General features: G+C 43.5%; 1 protein-coding gene across 1 annotated transcript in view; it reads left to right on the forward strand.

The window, feature by feature from the left end:
• The window catches only part of LOC128902487 (netrin receptor DCC-like), a 592493-nt gene that overhangs the window by 208851 nt on the left and 361376 nt on the right, over nt 1–22266 (forward strand). The window contains exon 2 of the mRNA XM_054185611.1: nt 15794–16114. Within this exon, the coding sequence (XP_054041586.1) occupies nt 15794–16114 (321 nt within the window). The remainder of the gene's footprint in view (nt 1–15793; nt 16115–22266) is intronic.

Here is a 22266-nt window from a genome sequence, read left to right on the forward strand (position 1 = left end):
TACTGTTTATCTACACAAGTGCCAGTAATTTAAATTAAAATGTTTGGTCCTAACCTTTCTTCTCAGCACAGCAAGTGATTTTATGTATGCGTTCTTTTTGTTATAACGTCGTCAGGTTTTTGTCTGTCATGTCTCCCACTTTCCCTTTTAGATAGGAAGCCAGAGGTCGTCAGTATTTACGTGCTTTTATTTACATAGAGCAGCCCAGGAATATGGGGAACCGAATCTCCAAGGGCTTTGAGAAAGCTGCTGTGGAACTTACAACACAAAGCGGGGGGGGAAAAAATTACAATGTTTAGATTTGTTAATTAGAGATGGAGCTTTTAAAGCGATGTTGTTCTTCAAGAGCAACGTGGGATGGTTTATACTTGCTCTTTCTTTTTCCTTAATCCTGAAAAAACCCCAAAAGAGAGGAACCTGGCTGAGCTGTGGTTGTGAGACTCTGATTTCTTCTCCTCCTGCGGCTCAGAGGTGGCTCTTTTGACGATGCGTTTCTGTGTCAGAAAAGAAAAGAAATACTGATGGACGAATAATTTAGTTACGTAAACGATGATAGTGTCTGAAATCATGTTGGCGCTGTGATTTCAAAAAACATACAAGTCTAAACCTCTCTTGTTCCTTCTGCTTTTAATTTGTGGATCAAGTGGAAAACAACTTTACATGATTAATCACGGGGCCCTGGCGAAGGACGCGCCGTGGAGTGACAGACATCCTGACCTGCTGCCCACGGGGAGCTGAACGCTCTTGGGTTCACCTAGTTTTCTTTTTTAATCTGGGTTTGTTTTGTTTGTTTTTCTTTTTTTTTGGTGAAGTATTTCTCTGCTTCTTAAAGATTATGAAGGTTATGTTGATTTTCAGATGTCGTGCAAATCAGCTTATTCAGCACTTAGGAGCTTTAATAAATGCGCAGTGTGGTGTTACCCCAGTATTCATGGATTTCTGCTTCCCTGCTGGGAAAAGATGACTATTTAGTGGGAGGAAGATGTGTCCTGTTTCTAAAGGGGGGTTTTTAATGACCGAGTGGTACCATTAAGCACGCAAAACCAATGTGCAGAATGGCGTGTATTGTTTTAAGAGTGCAGCTATCGCAGGCCGGTGGGTTTTAATTTCATTAATTACCATGGTTAGGGTAAACTGAAGTAGACAACTTGAGAAGTTGCAGACTTGTACTCTGCTCTCGGCAGCTGCTTCTCGGTTCAGTGTTGTCGTTTTGGCCATTTGAGCCTAAAAAAAAAAGAATAATCGTTAGCCCCAGTTGTGCCAGTGCGGTGGTTTGTGGAGGCTGGGCTGCGAGGTGGAGCCGCGGCAATTCCCGGCCAACAAAAACTGCTTTTTCAAAGGGAGATTGTTTTGGAAAACTTTGGAAACTTTGCAGCCGGAGAAAAGCCGTGGGGGTTATTGGTATTCAGGGTAAGGCTCGTGGCTCTGGCTCAGCTGCAGAACCCCGCAGCCCGCTTTCTCTAGGAGGTGGAGGGAATAAGGTCGGCATTGTGCGCTCGCCCAGCGCCCGCTACAATGGGGCACTGTTCACGGGCTGCCGGGGTCTCGAAGCACCGCCGCAGCGACAGCATGCGCCCATTTCGGAATTTGCATTTAAAAGAAGCTGTTACCGATGGCAAAGGTTATGAAATGTCGTCTGGGGCTTCCCCCCTCCGCTGTCTTTCAAAGTTTGTAATTGCATTTTTCACAACTTCACTGAAAACCGTGACAAACGTTTCCTTCTATTACCTGCCTCGCTTGTAGCTCAGGGTTTGGATTTTCTTTCTTTCCCCGCCCCCAAAATTGTGTGAATTGAACCTTTGCCCAGCTCGAATCAGGTGGAGAGCTGGAAGGCACCAAAGAGAAATGTTAAATAAACCCTGTCTTGTCCCGGCTGGTGGTGGGAGTTTGCCCGTAGGATGTGCCAATGTGGCTTTCTGTAGCTCGGCCAGGATTTGTCTGAGCAAGCAACCCAGGGTGCAGAAACTAATTCCAGACCCTTAATGGCCAGAGAGATGTGTAGAAATTGTGTAAAGTAAGAGGAACAGTTTGGGGATGGGTTGGGTGAGGGGAGGCAGAGCCTGGCTGTTGTCTGTAAAGCCCTTGGCACACTTGGTGGTTACGTGCTTAAAGACCTCTCATGGCTCATTAAACCATGGAGCAGTTTATAACATCATTGGAGTAAGTGAAGAGCCTTCCTAATCTGGAGTAGAGTTGGAGGAAATCTTCTCGCATGGGCTCAGAGTGACGCTTTTCACGCAAGTAAACTTCCTCATGTAAAGGGAAGAGTGATCAGAGGCAGGAATGGAGATCTGGGGGAAAAAAAAAATAACCCAAAACTTTCTTTTTAAACACTTTGATGGTCTCTTGGACTGTAGTGCTTCATTTGGACCAGTTTAGCAATTCCCAGTTTTCCCTGGAGGACATGCACCATCTATCCTGACGTGGGCTTCACTTCCGGGGTCTGTGCGCTCCGGCTGGTTTTGTTTTGTAGTTTTGGTTTACAAGCCTTGATTCGGTTGTTTTCTTTTTTATTTGCTCTGATCCTGCTTTTTTATTTAAACGATAAAATAAATCACGCCAAAACCCTCCAACCGCAGCCTTGATTTTTGACGTTTCCAGAACCTGAAATAAAGAAACAGGTCAGACGTAAGACTTAAAACATAATTCTGAGTCCATAGCTTAGAGAAGGAAATACTTTTGGTATATAGCCTCGGGTTTTGTTTTTTTCCTGTCCTGAAATACTTGTAATCCAAAGGCATTTAGTTGCAGGGGTGGCCAAGAGCAGGCAGAGCCTTGGCAAAAGGCCCCAAAGCCACTGCCCCATCTGCGTGGTATTATCCACATGAGTAGGTTTTCTTCATCGACATCAACAGGACCGTATGGCAGTATTCAGATCCGAAATTATTTCAAATGGATTCCCATGTAGTTACAAGTCCGTATTTGCAATCTTAGTGATTTCAATTTGGAAACTCGTTCAAGTGAATAATATAATGTCGGACTGCCCCTTCTGTTTTCCCTTGGAGCTGGCAAACTTCTAAAGATAACTTTATTACGAGGAAACTTCTCAGACCGGGAATAGGACCTCGGGGTGGTTTGGATTTATTTGCTCCACGTTTAAAATTGAGTGGAAGTTCCTATTAATCCACAATGTTTTAATAAGAGTGATTGAATTTTGTGCCCTGACTCAGAAGTTTTTCCGTGCTCTCAAAAGATGTGTTTAACAACTGAGTATTTTGCATAGTAATTCTCGGATGGTTATTTGGGTGAGGGACCTCTCTTCCTACGGGTGCTCTGCTGCTCCTCGTACCTGATCATTCTTAAAGCACGCGTTAAGGATTGGAAGTGAACTTGTCCAATACCCTGAAGAACTTTATGTCCAAGGGTCTCAAAGAGCGGTACGGACTTATCTCTGTTTAAGGAGGTCAGTGAGACAAGAAAAAGGTCTCCATGGTTAAATTGCGCAGCAAACTCGCCTTATGCCTTCCAGGCATTTTGAACGTCAGTGCACCCCAGTTCTTGGGCCAGCTTGCCCGAAGACAACAGGACACTCTGTCTTGCTGAGAGTGACTCTGCGGCGATTTGCTGGTGAGGTGTTTTCTTCAACAGACCTGCGCTAGGAATTGGGCACAAATCAACGCGATTCATCTTGAAGCGTTGGGGCTCCAGTCGAACATCTTTGCGCAAGAAATCCTGCTTCTTGCATGGCCGAGTGACCACCGATCCCAGCAGGAGAGGGGCAGAAGGGCTCCCTGTGTGCTTGTTTCTACACCAAGTGTGGTGGCACATGCTGGGGTAGATACTTGGTGGCCCCTTGACTTCACATTTTAACTACATCTGGGCTCGTTCAGTGCTTACTCAGTGCTTTGGTGGTTGGGGGACCTGGGAGAGTACAGTCTGATTCCTTTGTTGGCTGTGGTTAGATAGGGACAGAAAAATGATCTGGGTCTTGAGGGATTTGAAGAGAGCGTTCTTCAGCTGTTGCGAAAGCTTGGAAGGAGCATCCTCACCTTTACAAAGAGAGATGGGAAGAGGAAAAGAGATGAGTAAAGCACGGTGGAAAAACTTTTGGTTGGAGAGAGGCTGAGACTCTTTGTCCTTTGGAGGACAAGTGGCTCAGAGCAGAATAAAGAGGAAAAAGTGTCCTTTGAGTCAAGTTACGACTGTCCATTAGGAGACGCGTATTCCAAGGAGGAGAGGGAGAGGTAAACCTTACCTTGGGGTTTCCTTCATGCTCTTTGCTACCACTGAAACACAGCATATGTTCAGGGAGCGAACAGGAACAAAACACTTCAGAAAGGATATAGCTTTTATTACAATTTGATGAGAAACTCTGCAAGTTCATTAAAATAAATGTTGCGCCTAACCCATTACAAGCGAATCCACTGGTCTAGTGTGACTGAAGTGAGAATACTGGAGGGCTCATCTGAGGTGTTTCAGTTCCTGGGCAGAAATGGTTTATTTTTCCCCGTAGGAACTTATTTTCCTTGAAACCTCACTACTATGAAGGAGAAGTGGCTGCTTGATTGTAGAATAATCACTTGGGATTCCTTATCCCCTTTCCAGTCCTGGGGAGGATCACTTCCCAGTCTTTGCTGGAAGCCCACAGCCACCGAAGCTGAGGCAGATGACTTTGGTTTTCTGTACTCAGTCATCAAAATTTGCTGAGCCGATTCCTTTTATTTGTGCCCCCCCTTCTTTTTTTTTTTTTCCCCTCCTTGTTAGGAAATGCTCGGTTAATCGGTATTCGGTAGCTGGCAGAGAAAGGAGGCCTGGGCTCTGAAGACGTTTCTGCCCGAAGGACAGGTGTGATGAGAAATACCACTTACTGCGTGCAGGTCGCGGAAAGCCAGTTTCCAACTAAAAACTGTACCTCCTGCAAGTAAACTCGGATTGACAGCTTTGGATGGTATTTTGGGCAATGTCTCTTCTAGGGTCCATGATATCTTTTCAATACAGTGGTATTTAATGCTTTTTCGTTGGATCTTTATGAATGACTCTGAGCGCGGATCTGCCACAAAAGCTGGATCTCTTATTTTGTGGGTTTCAGGAAAAGCTCTCCGTGGTATCGTGTTGCAGACTTCCAAAATGTAGGTCCAGATGCTTTGTGGATGTAAATTGAACATCCTTGTCCTAGTCAAAATCTGACCCATCGTATATTAGGCGTGATCTCTTCTAAAAGATGCGGAACTCAAGTTTTATTTATTAGGCTTATCCAGCAAAACAAAAATCAGGTAAGACTGAAAAGTAAGGGATAATAGGGCTTTGCTTAAATTATAAGGTGCTCAGTTGGAGACAGATCCGTTGTCCTGGGACTTGTGATGTGTGACAAACTCCCAAAGGAGAGGTTAATTTTCTAGCTAGTGATTTTCATTATTTTATTTTTTTTTTAAATTTTTCAAGGTTGGGGTTCTTCCTAGGGCTGTAGGGGGATTCTGGCTTTTTTTGTCTCTCTCTTTTTTCTTTTTCTTTTTTTTCTTTTTGTTGTTGGGCTTGTAGAATAGTTTTGGTTGGAAAGGGGCCTCAGGAGGTCATCTAGTCTAGCCCCTCTATTCTTCACTTACTGTAGTTGAGAGACATGGAGTTAAAGTAAACCAAGGAAACTGTGATTTATTATGAAATGAAATGGAGTAGGTTTTTTTTCTGCTGGAAAGGCTGATGCATTAAGGGAGTGTGATGGGGAGCAGTTTGATATTCATTGGTTATCCCTCACAACAGCGGTCTCAATTGCTGCTGGATGTTTTATGACTCAGATTATGCTCAGATTAGACTTTTTTTTTATTGTCTTAATTCTTTTGGGTTTTTCAAAAGCTGAAATGATGCATTCAGGGCACACAGTCCATCGGCTTTGCTGTGTGCTCTCATTGTGCAAGGAGGGAAGGGCTCTACATCTGCAGTGAAGTCCCCATTTGTTTCTTTAACGTTCACATACATTATTGCGGCATGGCAGTTTGTTTCCTTAATGAACACCATTCGGGTGTTCCCAGAAGCCTTTTACTAAATAGAAGTGGGGGAGTTTTAATTTCAAGGATTGAACGAGAAACTGGCTTTCTCTGCTTTGTAAATGGGAATAGAGAGAACATTATAATTAAGATACTGTATGCGCAGTAATGGGAGGAGGACACGACCGAGCTCCTGTTGCCTTACCTTGGGTGCTGGTTTATTTTATGCGTATGTCAGTCTTGGGTATGGGTGAGGAGATGCAGGCAGGAGACTCGTGAGGTCTTTTTGGTTGTGGGGCCCTGGCTGGTCCCTCTGTCCCATGGGCCTGCCGTGGGAGAGGCACCGGACGACACAAAGCACAGCGACAGCATCCAATATGTTGAAGGCGCTTGAGAAGGCTGCAGATGAGATGATAACTTCAGACTGGAAGCAGTCTCCGTAAAGTCGTTGGAGTTTGCTGCTGGAGGCTGCGCGCACGTTATTTTTGGCAGCTCTATCACCCAATATGTTGAAGGCGATAATCCACCCCCCGGGTGGGACGTGCCAGATCAGTCCCGCTCATCCTTCGGCGCAAACACAGCTCTGGTTCCTAACAAAACCGGGGGAAAACAATTTGTCTGTGTATCATTAACATAATTGATATGTATTATTTTCTTTGTAATTTTCTGAGTGGTTTTGGGGTTTGGATGCTGGGTTTAAATCACACCCGCAACAGGCGCTGTTGGTGTGTTTGTGTCTATTATGCCGCCCTGATAAGCCTGGCCAGTGGTTTTCACCTTCCTGATGCGAGTTATTGAGATTGATTGAAGCTCTATGCTTGTCCTATCCAAAATGCGATGTAATTAATGTTTCATTATGCTAATGCATGCAAATTCGGTAGTATGCATTTGATGGGGAGGGGAGAGAACAAAAAGGATTAAAGAGTTCACTCTAAAGTACAAATTAATTTATTGCATTACTAAATGGCCTGCAAGGAAGGAGGAATGCATTTAAGAAATGAACAAATATGAAAACAAAAAACCCCCTGTCTAAATGTTTTGTCTTCCCGAGAAGTGGCTTTATTCTGAGCGCTGCCACGTGCGTTTGAGCAGCGCTATTTGTGCTATAGGCTCTTCTGGGCTCTAATGCTCTCAAATTCAGCACAGAGTTCTCATTCATGGAGTCTGGGCTGGGTTTTTCCTGCTTTTTTTTTTCCCCATCTCCTTCACTCCCGCTTTTTCCTCTGCTCTCTTTTTTTTTTTTTTTTTTTCCCCTGAAATGCATCACCATCCCCCCAAAAATGAAATGGAAATGCTGGCTTTGTTTATGCTTCTTCTGCCCGTCTCTCTAGCTTTAAGCTTTTCCAAGGGATTTCCTCTTTCAGCAACTCATGTGTTCTTTTGATGTTTTAACTCAGGATCTCTTGTTGTTCATTATTTATCTTCTCACCCTCCTTTTTATTCTTCCTCTTACCTGACTTCTTTCTTTCCCCTTTACGTACGCCTCCATGTCCTCGCCCTCTCCAGCTATTGCTCTCCTTTGCTCTTTCATCTGGGCACGAAACGTCTGTTCTGTGGGCTCATGTCTCCCTCTTGCCGTCCGGCTTCTTCCACAGTGACTGGTCGAAACCTGCATCTGGCCACATCCGTGGGCCTTTTCTTGTTTATATTCCACTCAACTCTCCCTTTTTAGCCCTTTCCTGCTTGGCTTGGATTCAGTGATGGATTGATTTTTTTTTTTTTTTCTCTTTTCTTTTTTTCCCACCCTGCTTCTTGGCTGTTCCTTCACCGCTGCCCCAGGGGATTCGTCTTCGTTCTCATCCTTGGTGTTCCTTACTGCTCTGCCCTGATCCCCTCATCCCCTCCCCATGCAGTTTGTTATCTAGGTGATTTAATCTAATAATAAGGTAATCTAATAACTTAAGTGATTTTATTTTGTTTTATTTTCTGCCTCTACAGAAAACCCAAAATTCACTTCTTTGCTCTACTTTAATTAGTCCCGTATCTGTAACCAGCCACCTCTTGGGTGTCTCTTCTGCAGTTTCTTCTGCTGGTCTGGACTTTGAAATGGGATGCAGCAGACTGAAACCCTGTCGGAAGAAGGCTGGAGCTTTTGGAGGTTCAGTGTAGAAATCTCTCTTTCCTAACTCCCTAAATGAGAAGGTTGCACTGGGGGTGTTGGGAGACAGCTTTTGACGTGCTGTAGCTGTCAGGATGGAGTTGACTTTTCAGCCCTATTCTGTAGGGCCACGCTCGGCTGACTCCTCAAATTTCGGAAAACAGACCATTTCCGATAGGCAGAGCTGAAATGTGGTGTGTCTCGGATGCGTGTTTAACAGTTGAGAGTAACTTCTTTCATTGTCAGAAAGACAGAAGGCGTTTTCTGGGGAGAACGTTGAAACGAGTACCACGCTGGCGGGGTGACGTACCTTGGGGCAACGAACTGACCGCAGCCTCTTCTCTGCGGGACTCTTCTGCTGCGAGCTGTTTGAAACCTTTACGGGATCGTTCAAAATAACATCCGAGTTGGTGATACCTCTTTTATCTGCCTGTAGATACAGCGCCATATCTTTTTTTTTTTCTTTTCGCTACGGAACAATGTGCAAATTGGCAGGTAGAGGTTATCTTGAGGAAAAGGGAGGAAATCTGGCAAATAATATGATTTTCTGATAGTGTAATTAAAGCAGTAACAAAAGTATGGAGGAAAAAAACGTACTGGAATGTCCAGGCAATTCAGCATTCCGCAGTTTTCTTGGGTTCTCCAGATGGAAATCCAGTTCACCACTGCCTTGGCTGTAAGAAAACACCAGGCTCTGTTTGGGTTTCCCACGGACTCGGGTCTGGAGCGGCTGCTGCCTGGAGTTCAGGAGAGCTTTGGAGCAGAAGAGATGCTGTATCTTGCCGTGTTGAACAAACCTCAGTTCTCCTCCAGTACTACCCAGATTTTTTTTAATGTAGCCACATACCCTTGTGCCGTGCATCCTCTGCGCTGTGCGGGAAGCAAAATGATTCTCACTTTATTCCAGGGATAACTGGATAATTTGTTCCCATGAACTTGTAACTTCAATCGATTTATCAGGGAGTGGAGTCATAGGATGAGGGGGAACGGTTTTAAACTGCAAGAGGGGAGACTTAGATGAGATATTGGGAAGAAATTGTTTGCCGTGAGGGTGGTGAGCCCCTGGCCCAGGTTGCCCAGAGAAGCTGTGGCTGCCCCATCCCTGGAGGTGTTGAAGGCCAGGTTGGCCGGGGCTTGGAGCAACCTGGGCTGGTGGGAGGTGTCCCTGCCCAGGGCAGGGGGGTGGCCCTGTGGATGGTCTTTGAGGTCCCTTCCAACCCAGACTGGTCTGTCGTTCTGTAAGCTTGAAGAAGCAGTGCATACTGCAAGGCTTGTGGGTTGGGGAGACTAGATTTTGTTGAACAAACTGATTTGGCTGAAATTAGGCAATGAGAATCTCGCTGTTTTAAGGCAAGCCCTACCTACACCTGACATCAGATGATCTCAGTTTAGGGGACCTGAACTCTGTCTTTTCCAGAGACTGCCACTGAGCGGGAATTGGAGCGGGAATTTTTTGTTTCTACATCTGAACATCAAATGCAGGCATGAGGCTAGCTTTTTTTCAAAATTTCATAGAGCTGAAATGAAATATTCAGCACCCCAGAAGGCACATCATAGGTTATAATAAAAACATTCCAACAAGAATTCTCCTTTTAATATATATAGTAAGCTTTTGATTGGTGTATTTTCTGTAAACAGATACAGCTGTATCAAGTTTTGCTGGATATTTTGCATTACCTAAGCATGTAAATAAATGCTTATTAGCCTGGCTGTTAAGCTAATACATACAAATGAAGGGGGGACAAAAAAAAAATCCTCAGAGAAAATGTGTTTTCTGAGTGTCCATAAATACACTTCATTGTAATAGACTTAGTTCAGCTGCAGTGCTCTGCTACCAAATTTCAGTGAGACTGGGGGGGGTATTTCTGTATTCACAGATTTCAAATGGTCTGTGTGCAAAAAGCCTTATTTCGTAGTGTTTATTTGAAAAAGAAGAAAGCTCCGGGGGTGGCCTGGTCAAATGCTTTTGCAACTGTGACATCTCTTCCCTCTCTATAATGGAAGCAACTGATGCAGAACATGAAGCGGGGGGAAAAAAGAACCCACAACCCACCCTGGAAGATTACGTTTCACAAAGCCAGAACAGAAAGTGGAGGATTCAAAGCGAGGGACTGATTAAGAAGCACATCAGAGATCATCTTTTAAATGTTAATTTCGTCTGTGGCCTGGAGAATGATAACCTTGAAGTTGCTGTGATGTTACCTGTCAGGGTGAGAAGCCCATTAGTTTTATTCCTGTATCACAAAGCAGGTCATCACATAGGGTAATGTCTTGGTTGCTAAAGCAGCGAGGGACCAGGGACGGGGTCTTTTAGCTTCAAGTTTTCTACTCCTTTATTTGGCTAAAGGACGTTTGGGCTATTGCCAAGGGCGCTCTCCTTGACCTCGGAGCTTTAGATCCCCAAGCGGCGCTACGGGCTTGTTTGATGACACGGATGTGCTCGGAATAGCTGAGACGGTCGCTTTGTGGAGGAGGTATTTAATCTTTACAACTGCCTTCCATTCAAGTTTGTAGTTAAGCCGTAGAGCTCGTGAATCTGTGCTCGTAGCTGTTCTGCGCCGCCTGTAGCCAGAGGGAAAAGGAAGCACAAAAGTGCCCTGGCCCCGTCGGTTTCAGCAGCCTCAGGTTTGCAGGACTCTATTTCCTTTAAGTCTGTTTTCTTCAAATATCAGAGTGTTGGGCCTCAAATGACAGCTCTGAGCATGTGTGTAGAAGGTGAATGTATTTTTTTGGTGCCAGATAAAGCAGCTATAGCAGCACTTCCCTCTCTTATTTTGACTTTTAAGGCCTCTGAGATGCAAAAAAGCCTGGTAGCAAGTCCCAGGGGAGGCAGGGTGTCCCAAGGCAGCTGCAAGGATGTCCTTGCTGGGATGCAGGTGATAGAAGAAAGCGTCATCCACTATGGGGATGGGCTGGCTTTTGCAAACCGTACTGGGGGGACCATCAAACCAGGGCCCAGTGCAAGTGTAAACAAGTGCGTTCTCCATGACTTGGTGACTGTTGATCGCCGTAGCCTTTTTTCTTTTTCGTTTTTTTTTTTCAGCTGTTCAATATCTTGGAGCTCTGAGGGATTGCAAGTAAGCGCAGATGAAAAATTACGGGTGCTAGCAAAAATGCCAAGTAAAGGGAGAGACTCTCCCACTGGGAGCAAAACTTGGGAACAGAAAACATGAGCGTGTTTTACAGCAAGTTTTATAAGAGCTCGTCATCTCTTCCTTCTCCTGCCTGGCTGCCTTCTTATAAACTTCCTCCCTTGCCTTCCGTTTCAGTTGAGCTGTTGCAATAAGGATTAAACTGTAGGTTTAGCATCTCTGTTTTCAAATGAGTCCCCTACACTGCTTATAAAAATGGCAAAGTAACTTTACAGTTGTAGCTCTTTCAGCTAGAAGACACTCTAACGCACAATGGCAAGGAAGCTGCCCAAGGACAGGGAGAGATAGTAAAGAACTTTTTTCATTATTTTTTTATTGTCTTCGTGTTTCCAGCTGTTAAAAGGCTGTGCGATAGGTAGCTGGAGAGATGGCTGGCTGGGCTCTGCCTTGCAAACCTGATACTTCAGACTGCAAAGGCTGCTCTTGCCTCCGGGCTTGCAACCGGGGGTTTCCCCCTGGGTTTCCACCACGCAGGAGTGGAGGCCGTGAGAGTTTTGGAGATGGCAGTCCCGCTTTTGGAGAATAAAGAAAGAGAAAACAAGCTGCAGTGAGTGCCTCAGGAGGAAAGATCTCCATAAGCTGATGGAGCTTTGCTTTGTTTGGGTCTTGTTCTCAGAATAAGGGGGTTTTAGGCAGTAGGGACCTAAAGGATCTCTAGGAGCAGAGCAGGTATGGGCTGTTCTACCTGGGGTAGCAGGAGCATGGATGGTGTTTGGCTTGGGCTTGAAATCCTGATGCTTTTAAACAGGAGGGTGGTGAGCCCCTGGCCCAGGTTGCCCAGAGAAGCTGTGGCTGCCCCATCCCTGGAGGGGTTCAAGGCCAGGTTGGCCGGGGCTTGGAGCAACCTGGGCTGGTGGGAGGTGTCCCTGCCCAGGGCAGGGGGTGGCACCGGATGGCCTTTAAGGTCCCTTCCAACCCAAATGGTTCTATGATAGATACTATACAGGAGAAAAGGGATCCAGGGAAATGCTTTAGAATTCTGCTTTTGGCCTAAAAGTAAATGTACAATTAAGAAAAGTTGCTAGAGAAATTGCACTTGCTTGTAGTTTCTACAATGTCTTAAGAACTCTTTCATAGGCTCGGTTTTGTTTCAGGGCGCGTGTATATATGTATGCATATAAGTATGCGCTGTCCTTAGTGAATATACAATGAATACAGAAATCTTCACGGAGTAATTAAGTTCCCTTTGGGAAGAACCCCCCAATAATAAGAAATGGTAAATATGCGTATTTTTTTTGGAGGCAAACTGTGCTGAAGTGGCCTTCTAGTAATCGGGCTGTCTGTTATGGCCACTTGTCCTCTACATCAGCTGAAATTGCCATCAGCCTGCTTAGAGCATGTTCAACATGCTTCATAAACTGCGTTAGAGTTTGGTTTCTTAGTGTGAGTAAAGTTTAAAACTTTTTTTAATTCCACAGGTGGATTTTTGGTGGGTTTTTTTCAGGTGACAGTCCTTGGTTTTATGCGTATAGAAGGAAAGCATGGAGGTGTGGTGTGGTCAAGCCTGGGTCTCTCCCTTAATTCAACAAAGTGTTTGTTCATCCTGGGTTATATCGTGAAATTATTTGAATTTATTTTTTTTTTTCAGGTGCTGAAATAGATTTCTGTATCAGGTGTAGCGTATTCCTTCTTGTAATCTGGTCTAGAGGTTTAGTGTTTGCTGGTTGAAGTAGAAATTCGGGTGGCAACTTTGTGGAAGTCAAGGGCGTGATGAGATGACACTTTATTGGGAAAGGTGCCCTGGCGTCGAGTGTAACGCTGCAACTGGGATTTCCAAACTGGACCAGTAGTGTAAATATGCAAATAGGTACTAACGGGATTTTCAAATGCTTTTCTACCTTTCTCCATCTCAATGGTCTGAAGCTGCGGCGGGGGAGGTTTAGATGAGATTTTAGGAGGAATTACTTTACTGAAAGAGTGGTCAGGCACTGGAACAGCCTGCCCAGGGAGGGGGTTGAGTCACCATCCCTAGAGGTGTTTAAGAAACGTCTAGATGTGGCACTTCAGGGCATGCTCTAGTGACACAGATTGTAGGGGGTTTTTTTTGTGTGTGCGTATGGTTGGACTCGATGATCTCAAAGGTCCTTTCAACCATGAAGATTCTATGATTCAGCACCTACGTACTACAAAAACATGCCCATTAGATTCTTATCCTTCCAAGTAATCTCTTTGGAAGATACATGGTCATTTTCTTCCATTTTTAAGGCGTCACCGTTATTTCTATCTGCAGGAATAATATTTCCAAGCAGATTTAGTTTTTTTTTTTTTTTCCTGCTATTCAGAAAGCTTTCCGGGTTATTCAAGCTGTTGGGTTCCTTGTAGTAAAGCAATTTAGGTTAAATATGCCTTTTGCAAAGGACATGAATAGCTGAAATTGCAACTGAACTGCAAGGGTAATTGCATGAAAAGAAAGTTAATCTTTGTTTAAGTTCTGTAACTTCTGCATTCGCTGCACTGGAAGCTGTCATAACCCCGTTTCTCCTGCAGAAGTGGATTATTTACTTGTGATAATAGGCACATAAAATCATTAACATGCTGTCATAAACAGCTGTGTTAAACTGTGTTCTAAGTGTTGGTGGCATAAATAAAATGTCCAACAGGAAGCTGTGATTTGCAAACAGAACGCAGTTGCCTTTGGGAGAAGGGGAAGGAAAAGGGAACGTGCATTTTTAAAATAACTGCTGTTTTATGCATTGTAAATGTACCTTTATACTGATAGCCATGTTTCATGGCAAAAGTGCCCCGTGCCAACGTGCAGCTTTTGGGCCTAATTCTGATGTGCTTCTTCCAGTAGTTCTGGAAGAAGCTCTGAAATCAGAGCATTAAGGTAAATGAAAAACAAATTAGGATTTGACTGTTCCTCTTGATACTCTCGGGCAATTCTTTTCTTTCTAAGTTCTTACGGCGCTGCTGTTACTGTGCCTGAAATACTCTCCAAGTTGAGGCTTCCAACTCTTGCGTTCTCCTCTGCTAAATCTTATTAAGTTTTTGAAGCCGCAACTTTTTTTGTTTATGTGCCTTGAAGGAAAATTGGGTACCTTGCCACTTCAGTTAGTGTACAGGTGGAACCAAGCACTTGACAACAGAATTAATTTCTATAAAGAAAACGCCAAGTGGCTGTTTATGCATTGTTATTCATAGAAAGCTTTGGTTTGAGGTATAAAATAGAAATAATTAATCTTTTTCTTAGGACTAAAAGGGTTTTTTTGAATCTTTTTATCGCATAAACCTTTGTTTTTATTTGCTCTAACGAGGTAAAAGGATTCATTTGATGATGAAGAATAAAAAAAAAAAAAAAAGCCATTTTTGCGTTCACGTACAGCTGTTTCCAAACTCCGTTCCCCACGCCCTGGAGCACAGAACAGCAGCGCTGTCACTGGCACGGAGTTTGGAGGTTGGGGAGCAACCTGTGTGTCTGGGAACCAGAGGTCTATGTCCAAACCTGGAAGCCCTCAGAGGTGCTGCCCCTGGACAGAGTGGGATGGGCAAGCCAGTGATGTGGCAGAAACGTTGATTTTTGTGGTGATAATAGTGGGAACTACTCTGATAGTGGCTATACTCGAGTGAGAAGCTGAGATTTGAGAAGGCTGTTGTGCAAAAATACAAGTTGGATGTGCTTTGCCTGTTTGTAGATCATTAGAAAATACGTGATGTAATAGAGAAAAAGGACTGTTCGTGTTGAGTTGTGCCCTTTTGGTGTATCGCACCCACGTGTTCTCAAGCAGTTTAATGATTTTTGTACTCTTTAGCAGACCTCATATTGTAGCTCTGCTCTGAGAGTGTCTCCCTTTGCCTTTACAGTCTGGTTTATCTTCTAACCTACACCAAGTTGATTAGCGTCCTGTTACACATAAGAATTTGGCCTCGGCATTCTTGCAGCATGTGGGAATCTCAGGTCTTCGGTGCCGTGGTAGGGGTGGTGTGCAGCTGGCAGAGTTGGCGCTCTCAACGCTTCTCCTGCCTCCTCTCTACGTAAAGAACATCCTCCCATGTTTTTTCTCTTGCTGCCTCCTGGAGAGGAGTGGCCAGACTAGTTGATCTGGTGAGGGGAACGTTGGTCTGGTGAGGCGGAAGAAGATCCGCCAGGTTTGAGGTCTTGGCGCTGTTTCTGATAGATGGGCAGGCTCCACCCCTGCACGCTCTCCTCCAGCTTGTTTGCTAACAGCAAATGAAGTGAGGCCCAATGCTGTTTTTGTGCTTGTTGCACAGAAATGCATCTTAGTTCCCATAGCCGGAATAGGTCCTTTAAGCAATTAAATTCTCCAGATAAACTTCAGGAGGTACGGTGGTTTTATGCTAATTTCCTACTCAGCCACGTATACTTGTACGGATTTTTTTAGCTTTGCTTTGTCTCCATGTTTTACATATAGAAGAAGCATTTACCTGCAAATATTGTTTTTGTAGTGACGGGACAGAAATATAATTTATGCTTGGGGTTTTTTTTGTGTTAACAATTTGCAGAGAATCGTAGTTTAATTTCTTACAATATTTGCCAGAAATATCTATGGTGCCTCTGTGGGTTCCCTGTATTGATTTTCTATACCTAATATAGCATGTTTCTTCCTCCATAGAAATGTACGACCAATATTAACTCCACGTGTCTTATGGTTTTGGTCTTTCAGGTTCACAGATTAAGACTTTTACATCGTTGAGGTTCTTGACTGAGCCTTCGGATGCCGTCACCATGCGTGGAGGCAACGTGCTGTTGAACTGCGTAGCGGAATCAGATCGAGGAGCCCCGGTTATTAAATGGAAGAAAGACGCGGTCTTCTTAAACCTGGCAGTAGATGAAAGGAGGCAGCAACTGGCCAACGGATCCCTTTTGATACAAAACATAGTCCACTCCAGGCACCACAAGCCGGATGAAGGTCTCTACCAGTGTGAAGCATCTCTAGAAGGCATTGGAGCTATCATCAGTCGGACAGCTAAGGTCATGGTAGCAGGTAGGCAAAAACTTTCCTACTCTTTGGATTGCTGCAAATACTCTGTGTGAGAAGCTGCTTTTTTTAAAAAAAAAAAAAAAAAAAAAAAAAAAAAAAAAACACCACAAAATTTGTACATAAAAGCACTTCAAGCGCTGTGGGTTTTCTCCCCCCCCCCCCCCCCCCCCCCCTTCTTCAAAAGAAGTAAAGCTAGATATGACACTTCTGCGACAGTAATTTATTTCTGACAAGGTATTATTCTTGTTTAAATATGTCTAATCACCTCTTCGTTGCTGTGAATTATTTGCCGCGTATTTATTGTCTTCAAAATAGATGAAACCTCTGAAGTTGGAAATTAACGGCTTTTCTGATGAATTGAGGATCACACAAAAAAAATGCCAAACTTCTGTAGGGCACTGAATGTACGAATTTTTATGGTTTAGGAACTTTTTCATAGACAAGAACTCATTATGCAGCTTGCTGGAATCAGCAGCCTCTTTGTATTTCCTTTCAAGCTCTTGTTGTAGGTATACGGCAGAAGGAACAGAAGTTTATTACGAGGCATCTGAGAACGCTTATGGCTTCACATTGACTTAACGAATACCTTTGTGAAAGATGTTTATCTGAAGTTTTAAAATCTTTTCGCCTCTTCATTGGTCTGTAGAAGGGTGTAGGGAGTCCTTAATCATCTAATTATAGGGGGAAAAATATTTGAAACTGTTCAAATAAAAGGCACAAAGAAACTCAAAATCGCTAATACAAAACTAGAATGTGCCGTAGTTCAGAATTATTTTTTTTTAAGGATTGTTATTTAAGAATTTTGCCAATTCGAAGGGGATGCCTTTTGTTTCTGCTCTTCTCCTGGATGGAAACGACTGCGTATCGCTGATCGCTCTAACGTAGACCTGTTAAGGAGTGCCCTGGTTGCTTTCCCTCGGCAAGGGTGGAGCGGCCATCCACAGGACTAACTTAGTGACCTTGGGAAAAGAGGATAAAATATTCTACAACTTTTTGCCGTCCTGTGTCTTCCTAATCTCTCACCAGTTATACTGGGAGGGTCTCCAGGCAGCTGTCTTCTCAGCTGCTCTCTCCAGCATCCCTCATGGACTTGGTGCCTTTTCCAGCCTTAAGGTCCTTTAAACTCCACTTCCCCTCTTCCAAACTCTTCTCTACCAGCTAGAAAAGGCATGTTTTCTTATGATACCTAATTAAAACAAGCAATAAGCGTCTTGGCTCTTTCCAAACCTACCTCCTCCCCACCACTTTTCTGTCTCCATCTCTGGTCGTTTAACCAGTGTATGTTCTCCTGTGCTGTGATTCCCCCCCCCCCCAAAGTGATGGAGAGCCCCACAGATGCAAATAAATTGGTCATTCTGTTACCAAGTCACCCTCAGAGGGAGCCTGCAGAGCTGCGCTTTGCCAACTAGGGCTTTTTGCCAGTTCAAGTTGTTATTTGGCCTTGATTTTGGTGGTTGGCAACCACTAACTAATAAAATCACTCCAATTATTCTTTTTAACTGAATGCACATATGTGAGTGGTGTGCCCAGCTCTGTAATTTCGAGCGTATCGTAGGAAGAACCGTGCTTGGCGTGGCGGATCCTGATCTCATAACCCTGCAGGGACGGGGGGACGTTGGGAGGGGGAGGACAGGACTTAGTCTGTTCAAGAACAGCTTGGCTGAAACAGGAAGAGCTGATAAAGATCTCTTAATTGGAAAAACGGTGAAAAGGACCAGAGACGATGCGCACAAACTGAGATACTGGAAGTTAGTTTAAAGATAAGTATTTTTCCTTATAAGGTGGAGTCTTTGTCTTGGAGATAGTTGAGATCCAGTTGGACGCAACCCAACACAACCTGCTGGTAGCTGCCCCTGCTTTCTGCCGGGAGCTGGACTGGGTGGTCTCCGTAGGTGCCTTCTGACCTCGGTGATTCTGATTATTTTGGGTTTTTTTTCTGATTGTGTGAAAACGGTTCACGTTATAAGGTGGAATATTAGGTGTACGGCACTTAAAATTGGCAACAAGTTCTTCAAGTAGAAATAGTATGTTGCTCTCTGAAGGACACGTATTCCTGAGCGAGCAGAATTTTTGTGGGTTGTTTGGTTTTGTTTTGGTTTTTTTTTGAAGGAGTCACTGTGCAATGTTGGCAGAACATCATTGACTTAAGGCACTGGCAGATGGAAACACAACAGAGTCGGGGAAAGAGGGCAAGAGGAGAAATGATGAAGGTCTCTCACTCCAGCGTGTTGTGTTAATCATTGCTTGGCAAAGCAAATAAACTTCCTATTGTTCAGCAAAGCCTCCCTTTACGGAGATGAGTACTGGGTTAGGCTAGAGCTACGTTTAAGGTCATAACACTTGAAAACTAAATCTTTCTGATCCCTGTGTGATGTACAAGGTATCGCTGCTAAACAGACTTTTTCCGGAGACCCTATTGCTCTCGCCCAGATGAGATGATGATGACGGTGGTGGTGTGTGGGATTGCGTCGTCCCGATGAGGGGAAGATCGTGTTCATGTTGACGGAACACATCCTCGTTTCGCTTAGTCTCCCACTTCTGCGCAAGATTCCATTCTTTAATATTTCCGGCAGGTTTTAGGAAGAGATTCATTCACTGAATTATAGTCTAATCTTGGGTAGTGTCACTTTTAAACTACAGGTCTGTTCACAGCATTTTAAGCACTTACTGTGCTGTTTGGCAACGTAGAATACATCAACGTTTATGTCTTTGGAGGTTACAATTGCCAAACCGCTGGTGTTGCGTGGGGGGCATATATCTCTCTTGCAGTAAAGACTCTGAACGTGGTCTCACCACGCTTTTTAAAGCATTAACAGTCAATAAAGCAGTCACCGCTAAAAGGTAACACTCAACTCCGCGTGGAACAGACTGCTCAGGGGTACTGAAAGTATATTGCCCTCTTAAAGCCCTTTCCCCTTCTGCTTTCATGGCTTGAAGTGCTTTCACTAAAGAAAATGTAGCAAATGAAAACTGTTTTTAATCAGTCGAGAATTTTATGCATGAAGCCTGCCACGTACGGGGAAAATACACCGTTTCAAAGAACTTCTCGAGGGTCCTTACGGCCCCGACATGCTCCAGCTGTAGAAGTGTTCCAGGCTGCAATGGAAATGAGAGTGCTGGAGAGAAACTAAGAGCTGCTTCCGCCTCCAGCATCTTCGTAAAACTCCCAATTTAACAGACTAGTGATTATTGGTATTTCTAGTAATTGGTAGGATTTCAGATTAGAAACCACACTAACCCTGTCTTATATCTCTATTTACGGACAGTTGCAGGATCCGTCCTTCAGAGGTGCTGGCTTTACTGTTAATCTGAAACGTTGGTCTTTCAGGGGGTGATAAAAAGTGAAATCAAAGTTACTTTATAGGGGAATTCCCACAACTTTAGCATCCAGCCCCTTGGTGAAGACCGGCTCTCTGACACGCTAAGAATTTTTTGTGTGTGGTCATAATGATTTAGAAATGATTTGTGCTGAAAATTATTTATAATATTTTTTTCTTGTAAAAAAAAAAAAAAAAAAAAAACAAAAACAAAAAAAACCAAAAACAAAAACCAACAACAACCATGAAGCCAAACCGACACTAAACCAACCAACAGACAAGCTACATCACAGCTATAGATTCATTTAGAGCAATGTCTTGGCTTTGATATTTTATGATAACAGCTATCTAGAGACTGTAGGAACAGTGTATGTCCGTATAATTCACCCGAATGCTCTGTCGGTCGCCAGCGTGGGCTGTGTGTCAGTAAGTTGAGTCATGAGTGTAGTGTTTGGACGTTTCTAAGTGCCTTTTAATTAGGTTTTTTTTTTTCTTCTTTCGCCTTCCTTAACCCCTACGGACTTTTGGCACTCCATTCCTGGCCATGGGTATATTGCTACTGACTCAGTCCTGGCTGAAATCGAAGGAGATTTTGGAAGAGGGTAAAAAAAAATAAAAAAAAAAATCCCACAACAAACCACTGCCGAGCTGGAATCCCTTTGAGATATCAAAGTGGAGCCCATTCTACTGTTTAAAGGTGATGGAAGGGCTGCGGGGAAGGTTAATCTGCAACCAGCTTTATTCTGGGTTTAAACTCTAACGCTAAATACCACGGAACAAACAAAGAAACAAAATCATTTGTCATATTTCTCCTTCGGCAGAAGGTCAGCCCATACGCTTCCAAAAAACTGTCAGCCAAGCAGCAACTTAGTTCTTCAAGAGCTTGAAATGATGTAAAAGTTATTTTTAGATAGCGTTGGACGCCCATCGGTGTGTCGCTCTGGTTGGAACGTGAGACTGCCGCTCATGCCGCGGTGTTCTATCAGCTCGCTTCATTAGTGTTAGAAAAATAAAAGAAATCCAGGGTGTGTTTTATTATGAATTAAAAAAAAAAAAAATTAATCAAAACTTTTGTGCTTGTGTAGCCAGAACACCAGCAGTTTCCAAAGAGATAAAGTAACTGGAATTAAAACCTACGGCCCCGTATTTATTGTGATTGCACCTTTTGTATTGTTGTTTCTCTAACATCTGCCAGGCTTCGAGTAACAGGAGACTCGTTGCCAGGACAGATGTTGAGCCCAAGGTTAAAATCTTGCAGATGTGAAGAAATTTTAATTGCCGCTTAGTGCTATGGCTCCGTTTTTTTCCTAAATTATTTTTTTGCATATTCTAAATCCACTGATAATTCTGAAAGATCTATTTAAGTGCACACAGAATGGCTAAGAAAGTATGAAATAAAATATTGATTACCGCCTATCGGTATTTGGGGATTTTAATGAATTAAGGATGAGAATGAATCATTTAGAGTGGCACAAGGAGGTAGAAACACAGGAAACACACGATACTAAAATTGAGGAAACACTATATTGAACAGAATAAACAAAATGGGATCTAGTGTTCCATCTTTCTCATTCCCTGGATCTGTGATCCCTTTCTTCTTTTGATAAAGGAAGAAAATGACTCTCAGAAATCAAATGTTTGGGTGGTATAACTTGATTTATAACTGAATGCTGACTTAATCCTTATTGGTTTATTTTTTTATTCCTGTTTGATTCTGAATCACAGGAGAGTTTAGACTATTTCATGTGAATTCATAAACCACGATAAAAGTAGTGAACAAACCTAAACCAAACTTCCCTCCCAAACTCATTTTGGAGCTCCAAAAGTGGATTTTCTTGGTAAATGGCAAAATAAATAATAATTGAAACAAATCATAACTCTGTGGAACAAACATTATAGTCGGAAAACTTAGATTATGAGTATCACCCACTGGTGCGAATTCAGCAAAACAGATGGGTGTTTATGAACTTTTGGCCAACAGGGTTTGTTTCCCCCCCCCCCCCAATATGCCTTTTTATAGTCACATTTTACGTGAGCCCGCTCGGCGCACACAGCGTGTAGTGGTGCGCTGAGCACCACTTAGGGCTCTGCCAGGAATTGGTTAAGTTCAGTGTTTAAGAATTAGCTAACTGAGATGATTTAGAGGTGTGTTGGTTTGGTTTTTTTTTTCCCCTGCTTTTTGCTACATGCCATAATAATATATGCCTGTGGGATCGTTTTGTACATCGCTTGATGACCTATAGTGCTTAATAGTTTCTTTGCTTAATGGAACGGACGATTCCCGAGTGCTTGCTCCGCGCTATCGCAGCTTAATGTTCCTTTGTTGTATTTGTGAGCTCCACACGCACCACTCTTGCACAAACGTGTACTCTGTCATGCTATTAAAGCTCATTAACACATTTCTAGTTACAAACAGGTCTGAAGTGTGAAAGGAAAACATCAGGAAAACAGGTAAATATTTGACTCTCTATGCCGCTCCATTTTGGCCTGAATTTTTTCCTGCTGTCTGACTTTCCCTGTTGTAAATGGGGGTGCAAGGAGATAAGCAACCAAAAAAAATCCAAACACAATGCCCAGCATATCTAGTAAGGTAGCTTTCCTTTTTATGCCATCACCGATTGATTTCTTTTTCTTCTTGAAACGGTCATTTTTCAACATTGTTCATGGTTGATGCTTCGAACATATGAGGTGCAAAGCTATGGGGAAAGGCTTCTGTTCTGTGTCGCCGTTTGTGTGCACCAGATTTTGAGTGACATCCTTAATTCCTCCATGTATTTGTCCCAAATTTAGTCTTACGGAACTTCAGTGGCTCCTCTAGGTGCCTCGTACACAGAGTTG

This window comes from Rissa tridactyla, chromosome Z (assembly GCF_028500815.1).
Source record: "Rissa tridactyla isolate bRisTri1 chromosome Z, bRisTri1.patW.cur.20221130, whole genome shotgun sequence".
Classification (NCBI taxonomy): Eukaryota; Metazoa; Chordata; class Aves; order Charadriiformes; family Laridae; genus Rissa; species Rissa tridactyla.